Raw genomic sequence first — 10,860 nt, forward strand, 5'->3', positions numbered from 1 at the left:
ATGTTAGTGCGGTTTTAAATAGGTTTAGGAAATGAAATTATGTATTTAAATTAACTTTATATATATATATATATATATATATATATATATATATATATATATATATATATATATAGTCTTTGTTCAGACTATATAGTTTATCATAGAAACTAAGGTAACTAAAGTAAATTCTATAAACCTCATATAATCGATGGAGATTGCCAGTCTAGCCTTCTAACATCAATCTTGTTGCAACCATGAAAGCAATAAATATCCATTTCTATTGTCTACAAGTTTGCTTACAAACCAATGATATTTAATTCAAAAGAACATGAGCAAAACTCAGTGAATTCTTTAGAGCAGGCATGTCAAACTTGTGACATCATATGATGTTGCGCGACATATCAGGACTTTTCCCTCATTGCCAGCAATGGGGTGGGCATGGTTTTAGCATGACACATCTGGCCCGTGGCCAGCAGTTTGACATGCCTGCTTTAAAGCAAATTAACCAAAAGGAAACTAGTAACATAGCTGACCGTGTATATGGCCATGTGTTGTATTAGGAGCATCACTTTTTTTTCTAAATAGGTCCATAGGTATCTAATTCTCCCTCATTTTAAATCCATGTAAGTTTGCTTGAAAGTCTTCTGTTATCATTTTTCATTGTACATGTTTATCTAATGAGCTTTGGTATGGGATGCTATTGCATATTAACTTTCATTCTCAGTGTTTTACATGATATGAGAAAAATATAAAACACAAGCTTCTGTATTTAGTTTAAGTCCAGCATATATTCTTTTCCAAAAATTCTTTTCAATCTAATATTTAAAGAAGTAGAATTTCTTTTATTGAACCTATCTCCTATTGAATAAAAGAGCACATTACTTTTTTTTTCCTGAAGAGCTGCTTTCAGTAATTCTTTGCATTTCAGTTTACATAAATCAATCAAATACCCAATGAAAAGTATACCTTTTCTCTGTCCAATTTTTCCCCCTGTTGATTGTAGGGTAGTGATTTTACTGCGTGGTTCCAATCAATGGGATTCTAGGCTTTGCCATTAGCCTTTAGGCATATAAGAATTCTTACTTAAAAAGTTTTACATCTGATATATGGAAAGTGAAATAGAACAAACTGTCGAATTTTTCCCCCCTTGCTTTTTTTTATAATTTTCAGTTTTCTTACTGGCATATCTGTGCATAATAATATAATTATTAGATGTAAACTCTTAATTATAGAATCTGAATTATATGGCATACAATGAAACCATTGTTCTTTTAGTATTGGTAACAATATAGAAGATATTGTAATCAGACACTTTTACTTAGAACAGGATTATATAAAATGTCAGGAGATTTTAGGATTGGAGAAAGAAGGAGAAGGCAATTTAGTTCAAACTAAATATAATGGGAAAGGTTTTGGATTTCTTTTTTCTATGAAGATGCATGTTGCTAGGCTAATTTGATCTAACAATTATAAACGCCTCTAAACTTTTTGAGGATTTTTATTATATTTGTCCTTGTTTTGTTAAAATAGCTTCTTGAGAAGTTTAGAAATTTGTATTAAGTAGGCATCCATTAGAGGGCTCTCGAGGTTTTGAGTTTAGCAACCTTGATAGTAATAGTTCCAGAGCTTTGCTTGCTCACATTTCTTTGTTTTTCTTTTTTCTTTTACAGAAAAGGTCACGGATTGCCTACAGTGACGAGGTGCGGAATGAGCTCCTAGGGGACGATGGGAATTCCTCAGAGATCCAGGTAGGATGCTAATCAAGAAGCCCTAGTGGGTGGCTGGAGGGTGAAGGAGGTCATTGGCCCACTGGGCTTCTCAAGCTGCTTCTTAACAGCATTAGTAACAACTCATGTGGAAGTGATACTGTTTAATGCAAAGCTGGGGTCTTAATCAACTTCAGAATGATTCTTGGAGATCTTACAATTTAACTCTTTATCTTGGATCCCTGTCTGTTATGTTTTTTAGAAAAAATTAAACAAAAAAACATAATATTTTTTTCTTCTTCTTTATTATTTAGTACTTAAGGAGTACCTTGAAACACAATATTTTCCAACAAACCGAAACACATGTAAAAGGAATACAAATTCACATAATACAGCTTTGATAAGAGGGAAATATAATTAATTCAACTCTGGAAGGCAAAACAAATGAAAATGGGATTTCAGAATGTCACAGTTTCTTTTCCTGTGTAGTTGCCTCTCTGAACCAGGTTCTGTTCTATGTACAAAACTGAAATTATACCAAAACTATATAAGTGTAATTAACTTAGTATAAAATGTTAGCATTTTTAAGAAATGTGAAATATTTCTAAATATTTTATTCAAATATCTCCATTGTGCAATATCAGTTTCCAATATTGCAAGTGTTCAGGAGAGTTTTTAAAATTATTTTGTTTTCTTGGTTATGCACCCTTCTTTTACTCAAAGCTTACTCTGGATAAAGATTTATAATTTTTTGCTTTCATACATTATAATATTTTCAAATAAATTTTTTACAACTTCACACATAAGAAAGATAATGTACATTGGAGTAATGTAAATTAGTGAAGATAAAAGTATAATTATTTAATATTGTGAAAAGTTTGCTACTGATCTTAATTTCTATTCTACTTCCATAATAACTTTGATAAAAATATTTCAAATGTATTATTTCTTACTATTTAATCTTTTTTTCTCTAAAGTACATTAATAGAAGAAGTAAAGCAAATGTCTATATGTACCATGTCTTATGTATCAAAATAAAATCTATATGTGATATAACTCAGACAAAAAAATCAAGTGAACTTTCAATGTTAAGACTGCCTAGAGTTGTGGGGAATGGGCCAGCATATACATTTAATAATTCAATAAATAAAAATCTGAAAATTTAGGTTGCTATGCTTTTATTTGCTACTCTATGATCTGTTAACATATATGCTAACATACATAGCTAATATGTTTCAGTAATGACATATTTTAATGCATAGTTTGTTTTCTTTTTTCTTTTTAATCATATGAAAGGGGACATATTTTTCAGAAAAGGTCTTTAATATCTAGCACTGTTCATAGAATTTATTTATTTATTAAATTTGTTGGCGGGTCATCTTATTACAGGATAATTCTGTCAAAAAAGTGATATTACTTTCAAATTTAAATTTTCTACATTTTTTTCATATTATGAACTTTGAAAGAAAAGAAATACTAGTTTTGATAAAATGTAAGCCATTGTTTGAAAGAATACATGCTTTATTTTATTGTCACCTTTAAGAAAAATCAGTTTATCCTGTGGTGAAAACTGATGTTTTTTATTTTTTTAATGATTAACAACAATAAATTTAGATATACATGTAAAAACAAAAAGAAAGGCAGGTAATGCCATGAAATTAACACAGAAAGCAAGTTTACTCTATAGCAAAAAATATAGATTTCCTTATCCAAAGTCAGTTAATATTCTGTTGATCTATATCAGCCTTTTAATTGATATCAAGTATACTATCCATCCATCCATCCATCCATCATTGCTTGACTAGTGAAATTTGTAATAATAACTTGAACAAAGTTAAATAGATTTAACATACTTTGACAATAGAATAGAATAGAGTTGGAAGGGACCTTGGAGGTCTTCTAGTCCAGTCCCCTGCTCAAGCAGGTGAACCTATACTATTTTAGACAAGTGATTGTCTAGTCTCTTCTTAAAAACCACCAGTGATGGAGCACCCATGATTTCTGAAGGCAAGCTGTTCCACTGGTTAATTGTCCTCACTGTTAGGACAATAGTTAGTGAGAAATTTTTCAGTAATTTTCTATACATTGGTTCTTTGGGGTTGGATTTAGAAAATTCAGGAAATTGTCTTTCAATATACAGAATTTCGTATTTAATATTTCTGATTGATGAATATACTTCTATATACTTTATGCTGGATATTATTAAATTTATCTGTTCTTGGTATAATCATTTAAGTTTAAACTAAAGAATGAAAGTCATACTCAATTTGTCAGGAATAACATAAACCAGTGCATAAATAATGGAAAAGCAAGTGTCCTGTAAACATAAGCATAAACATGTGGTTCTGACAGACTAGGAGTAACATCTACACACTACCTGCTGCATAGTTAAATAGAGAGCAAAGAAAGTGAGAAAGCTAAAACAAATCTAAATTAGATGTTTCCAGAAATAGATAGAATTATCTGTAATGTGTTATTTTGTTCTTTACATAAACACTCTGTACTATATGCAAGTCTATATGTTTGATGGCATTGTTTTTCTGTCCATGAAAAAATGTTAAATCTAATAAATACGGTACATAGAATATATCCTCAAATAATTTATAATAAATTATATGATTGGGAAAAAATGGTTAGTAAAATATTAGACATTCTATATTACAGCATTTTGGTCCTTGAAAAAAAAAAACAATCTTGTCTGTCCTAATAGATTCATTAGAGATAATTATTGTGTTATCTGTCTAGCTTAATTATTTTTTTTTACTTAACACTTTTATGCTCTGCCTATCCTCTATGGTACTATAGATAGTATAGACTAACTTGACATACTGCTTTATGTAAAAGCTATTCCCTACATTGCGTTTTAGTATTTAAAATAGAAATTTGGATAAATTATTCTGAGTTCAGTGAATTGTATATTTTTTGTTCTGAGTGTATCTTGCCTTTTATTCCACTACATTCAAATAAAATACTTTTTAAAATATATAAGATTTACATATGTAAATACGTAATATTTCAGTGTTTTGTTATTTTCTCCCTAGAATAATATTATTTATTTATTCAAAAATTATATATGTTTTCTTTCTCTGTGAGTTGTTTATCTTTGTATAGTGATGTTTAAGCAATACTTTGGAACGTTTTAAGTTTATCTGATCGCATCAATTTCCTTGAAAGATTCAAATATAGCAGTGTAGAAAAATGGAATACATTATCAGTTTATAAGTTTATTTAATTTTTTTATTTATTTGATAAGGACACTAGTTAGGCAGTTAATAAATAGCATGCTAGATTGGTAGCTTGCTTTCAAAAGTGTAAGAAATTTTAATTTCATTGTTAAAACAACGGAAGTGATATTTTTATTGCTGTTAGTGGTTAAGGCATCAGACTAGAAACTGGGAAACTGTGAGCTCTTGTCCCACCTAGGATATGAAGCCAGCTAAGTGACCTTGCGCCGGTCACTTTCTCTCAGCTCTAGAAAAGAGGCAATGGAAAACTACATCTAAAAAACCTTGCTGAGAAAACTGCAGGAACTTATATAGGCAGTCTTTGAGAACTGGACACAACTGAATACTAGAAAAAAAATTTTCTATATAACTAGACCTCTCTGGATGAGAGAAATTTCTTAATAATTTGTATACTAATTACAGCATAAGTGTGTAAGTTGATAAATACGGTATAACAAAGCAGTTGTTACCTAGAGAAAATATTTTGTGTTTATATGGTTACCTAATTTTTGATATCCTAATTCTGATAAAGACTTGGATTGCCTATGCATTATAGTGTATCAAAACTCTGAAACGCTTGAGATGGGGAAAGGGAAATGGGTCAACCTAATTCCCCAAGATCTAAAGAAGGTCGTATCACTTTATATAGCCTGGCAGAGCAGATCATTACCAGTCACAAATCTGTTACATACCGTGAGTATATAGCAAAATAAATAGACTGTCTCACAAGTTCAGAAAATTGTGTGTTCGATCCATGATAATGTGTAAAGGGCGTTTAATAGAGTTCAGCATTTATTCGTTATCTGTATGTGGGCAGAGACGGCACTACCGTTATCGGCTTCTTGGGAGGGAAATTCCGTGGTTCTCCATGTCACGTGATCTGCCTCACAGACCCATGCACTCTCCGTGATGCAGTTTTGATTCTACTCAGAGCAGAGCAGAAGGCTTAGTCACAAGAGATTCCGCTGGTTCAAACCAGTGTAAACCAGATTTACACTGGTTTTGTGTAGACTTTTTGTCTACAAAAGAACAGATTACCACTTGTATCAAGTGGAGGAGGGGAAGAAAAAGAGAAGAATCTTTGTTTCCAAATTATGCTGATAATTATAACCTAAAATTGTGGCCGCACACATATTTATGCTTTCTGATTGAATTTGGCAGGGTTAGGATACTGCTTTTAAAAACAGAAGGAGTAGCATGTCATCAAGTGTCATAACTGTTAAATGAGAGAAAAATCTTTTGTTAATTTGAATGAATATCTTTCAGACATCATTTTAAAAAGAAAACCACCCATTATTTAGCTTAGCTGTAAATCCTATGCAGAGCTTAAATTCAGCCATGCAGCACAAACAAGATAGAACTCTCTTTCGCTCTTTCTCTCTCTTTTTGACACCTATTGAAAAAACAAATGTGGAGCATTTTAAAACTTTCATTCACTATGGTAGAGTGTCATGCCCCAAATGGTTTCTATTGCAGAATGGTAGTTTTAAACTTTGGCCCTTAAGCTATCATAGCCATTACATGAATGGTAACCTGCAAAAGGGGATGGGGGTGAGCATAGTGATGCAGTAAACGTGGAAACCATCTTTTTTGGAAACCGAATGTTTATCTTTTGGAGAAGAAAGTGAGGAGGAAGCAAGAGAGCAAACCAAGAGTGCTTTTAATTTAAGAACAGGTGGGATTGGATTAGAAAACATGCTTTTCCCTTCATTTTTTATCTTTAGAAAATTAGAACTGTTGAATGCAGCACTCTTCTTAAAAATTAAAATGTCTTCATTTTTATTGCTTGGCATTATAAATGTTTAAATTCTAGATCAACAATATGAGCATAAGGAATCATTTAAGTTAGTTTTGTATCTCTCTTTCTCTCTGTGTGTGCTCTGTGTGTGTGCGTGTAAGAGAACATCTTTCCTAAATTTACACCCTAATTCAAAATTATTTTTCATATGTATGATTACATTGGTAATGGCCAGTTGAAGAACAAACCTTCTCAGTTGTAAAATATCATATTCTCAATAAAGAAGCTTTTCCCCTTCCACCATAACTATAACTTTCTTTATGTGTGGCAAAGAGGCTGAGTGTATTTATACTTTAGCATAAAAAGCTACTATTTTAAATAAAGGTTATTATGCAGTATAGCTGACAAAAACCATTTAAAGGATTCTTCTTTTGTTTAGTTAATTAGAATACACTATTTTAAAGAGTAGAATAGTGAAATGTAAACTTTTTGAAGTAAATTCTCTTCAAAAGTATAAAGAATGGTATAGTCTAATAAAACAATGCCACTATTTGCTTGTTCTTCAGTTATTTATATTATTTGGATGCATAATACTACAATACTAAATAGTGTAGACTAACTAAATTTAGATTAAAAATACTACACTTTAAAATGGCATATAAGCTGATGTTTGTATAGCCATCAGTTATAGTTATTCTGACTGATTTAGTAAGATACAGTAGATGTATAGGGAGACATAAAAAGGCAGATGTCAGTACTAACAAAATAAAAAATGTAGAAATCTTGTATATACAAAATCACTTCAGCTGTACTATCTTAGAAGAGAGGAATAGTAAACTTGTTTTCTCCTTTTTGTATTATAGACTTCTATGAAGTCATTCCCCTTTATTTCATGATAGTGTCTTAGATGTGGTTTAAAAGAGAATTTCACACTATTCTCTTTGTTTAATGTGACAGTGTGCGAAAGTGATCTTTATTCGTTCAAAAAACTCTGCATGTAGTCTATGTTTAGGGTCTTTTAATGTGTTTGTCTGTGATTTTTAAATGCTAAACATGTAAACAGATAAATTGTCAATGTTAATTCTGTATCCTGTCACACAACTGATCTTTCTTTCCTGCCATTTCTTTCCTTTTTATCTTTTTCTGTGCATTCATGTTGCAGTTGATAAAATTACGTGAAGAGGTGAGTATTTTGTTGCCTAGCTTTTTCTTTAAAGCTAGCTTTTCATATCTGAATAAATCTTTTTGGTCACTTACAGAGAAATCTGCAGAACGCATGCATTATATATCTATATATCTATATTTATCTATATCTATATCTCCTTAAAAATGTTCTAGAACTGTGTGAGTCTTTTCTTTAATAATCATCCATTTCATCAGAATCCCTAGGCCATACTTTTAAAATTACAATTCTTTAATAGCACTAAGAGAAAAGATAATTTAAAGGATCTGTAAAAAAAAAAACCCTTAGTATTTGATATGTGTTTGAACACCATGTTGAAATCAGATCCTGTAATGATATCTGCACAACAGAAGGTACTGTAACAGTAGGGGGAAAAAAAAACCTCTGCTTGAAAGGTACAAGCAATACCTCATTGTGTAGATCTACCAGCATACAAAACAATATGAAAATATTGCATGCACGTATACTGAACTGTAGATGTATGCTCAATTGTGCCTCCTATATTTATTATTTATTTGTGCATATGCTGTAGTGAATGCAAATTAGGATCCTTTTTCATTCCAGGAAATGACCAGAAGAGATAACAGTACTTCAAAAGTAATATCAAATCATCAAATGATTATTTCTTGACATTTTCTAGAGTACTTTTTCTTTTTTTAGATTTGTCCTTGGTTTTATTTTTTGCTTACACAATTCTCTCTCTGTCTCTGTCTCTCTCTCTCTGTGTGTGTGTATGAGAGAGAGAGAGAGAGAGTTTAAATCAAATTCTTACTCCTAGAATTTGGTATAGTAGAAGTTGCTAGGGAACCAGTTTTTTGCGATAGTGGCGTAATAACACCTTTCAGTTCTTGCAAAGAGAGACAAAACAACAAACTGTGCTTGTTTATTCTTGTGGTATTTGGTGAATGACTTCTGTTATAAACTGCCTGTTTTTCAAAAAGATGGGACAGAGAAGGGATGATGCTTGTTCATTGAGAAAAACTGGAGAATAACCAAATGAAATACAGTACAGAAAATTTATTACTGTATAGATTTCCTAATAAATCAATATTTTTTTCATCAATCAAGTAGTTTGAATTTCCTCCATCTATGTGAATTTTACATAGATAGTATTTTTCATTATATCAATTTTAAAAAAATACTGTCATAAAAAGGCAACTGAGCAAAGTTTCTTCAACTCTATCCTTATTAATTATTATATAATCATTATCATATATACTTACTTATATAGAATAATGTAATCAAAGTATAGATTAGTATTAAAGAACTTAGAATTCAGTTTTAATGGTAATAACAAGCATAAAGGAAAGTGAAATATAAAATAAAGAAGAAGGGAAGAGATGCTAATAGGAAAGAAAATAGTTCCTTATCATACATGTAAGCTTTATTTTAAATTAGAACAGGTTTGAGTGATATAGTTTTCAGACCATATAATGTGGTAAGTCAGAGTTGTTGTTTTTTAAAAAAAACATGATAAAAAAGATTGTGAATATGTTTTATTCAGTCATTTATAAATTCTATATCAATATAATTCACTGAGTTTTCAAGTAGTAGGCTAAACACATTCTTAACTCTTCAGATAAATATATTTAATATTGGATGTTTGTAAAAAAAAAGTACTGTTGAAGAATTTGAGGACACAAATGTATTTAACTTGGTAAACCTTAATTGCTGACTTGTTTCCAAAATATATTGGAATAAGCAGTTGGAGATTATTTATAATGTAGTTAATTAAATATTGATGATAATACTCATACTGTATACTCAATTAAACATATATTAAGAGAGTTATCAAAACAGACTAATTTTGCAGGAATTCCAGTAAAATGCCACCTTAATTATTTAATTTTGTAAGGATCTACCAAGTATGTTGCATGGATTAAATTTTATTCCTGTTTGCTTAATGTGTATATATAATCATTTACATTTTCTAATAGAGAAACATTTTAGGAATCATAAGACGTCAATGGCTGAAAAAAGGATTTAAAATCAAATAGCAGAAGTTTCACTTCTGCAATTTGTAATTACGGTTTGGCTCAGGGATAAATTATAAAGATATGTTTTTCATACATAGAGTAAAATGTACATTAAAGTCCAAAGGATGGCTAATGCAGTGATTCACATATTTCAAATTAATCAAATAATTAGACATATAGGCATTCTAAATTATAGCTCTCCTAAGGAGGTATTATCTTAAAAGCAATTATGTACTTTTTTATATTGTTTATTAATAAAATGTTCCATTTCCCTTTTTTTATTAGGCTTCCTTCAAACACATGCCAAACTGTATACAGAATTTTGTAGAGGCTACATTGCTTGATTTTTTTTAACCTTCTGAAATTACAGTTTGAATACAGTCCATGTGGAGTTTCTAAATCTCAAGATTTAGCTCTGTCACTTTGCAAAACTTCTTCATTTAGCTCGATAGCAAAGCTCTTTAGAAACTAAAAAGCAGCCGGAACAACCTCACACTATTTGTTATACAAAAGATTAAGAATAGTGTGGGAGAATGGATTTGGTGCCTTTAGAAAAGGATTGAAAATACCCACTGCTGATAAAACCCATAGCTTTATGACCATAAATAACATCATTTCTGCAATAAACTTACAGTAGCTTAAGGTTGAATGCAATAATGTTATTAATAATAATGATCCAGTTGTAAAATGGAATTAAATTAAAAAGCACTACCAAATAACAAATATGAGATTCTTCTATGCTCTTGTTTAGAAAAACAGGATATTTGACTGCTAACAGGAAAGCTAAGATTCCTTTTGAATATTTTGTAATGGTTTCTAAAATTGCTTTTGTCAGTTTTTGCTACATCTATCCCAGTAATGATATTTATCATTTAATGTTTATATTGTCCATATTAAAATATTTTAGAAATAATTCTCAGTTTTGAACACTTTAGTGATATTCATGTAGCTGAATATCATTTAATCATTGCAAGCATTTTGCACTGAGCATAGGTTTATTATCCGCAACTCACATTTCACTTTTAAAGGTAGTGATGTTTATGAAATTTTT

At 30.4% G+C, this 10,860-nt stretch overlaps 1 protein-coding gene across 4 annotated transcripts in view; it reads left to right on the forward strand.

Annotated features, from left to right (window-relative positions):
- The window catches only part of VTI1A (vesicle transport through interaction with t-SNAREs 1A), a 232,247-nt gene that overhangs the window by 56,774 nt on the left and 164,613 nt on the right, over nt 1-10,860 (forward strand). For 2 of the 4 annotated variants that reach the window (XM_039352665.1, XM_039352663.1), the window contains exons 4-5: nt 1,653-1,730; nt 7,813-7,833. In XM_039352665.1, the coding sequence (XP_039208599.1) occupies nt 1,653-1,730; nt 7,813-7,833 (99 nt within the window). The remainder of the gene's footprint in view (nt 1-1,652; nt 1,731-7,812; nt 7,834-10,860) is intronic. The other 2 variants (XM_039352666.1, XM_039352664.1) reach the window with 1 other exon arrangement.

This window comes from Crotalus tigris, unplaced genomic scaffold, assembly GCF_016545835.1.
Source record: "Crotalus tigris isolate CLP2741 ecotype Arizona unplaced genomic scaffold, ASM1654583v1 scf7180000018468.2839379, whole genome shotgun sequence".
Lineage (NCBI taxonomy): Eukaryota > Metazoa > Chordata > Lepidosauria > Squamata > Viperidae > Crotalus > Crotalus tigris.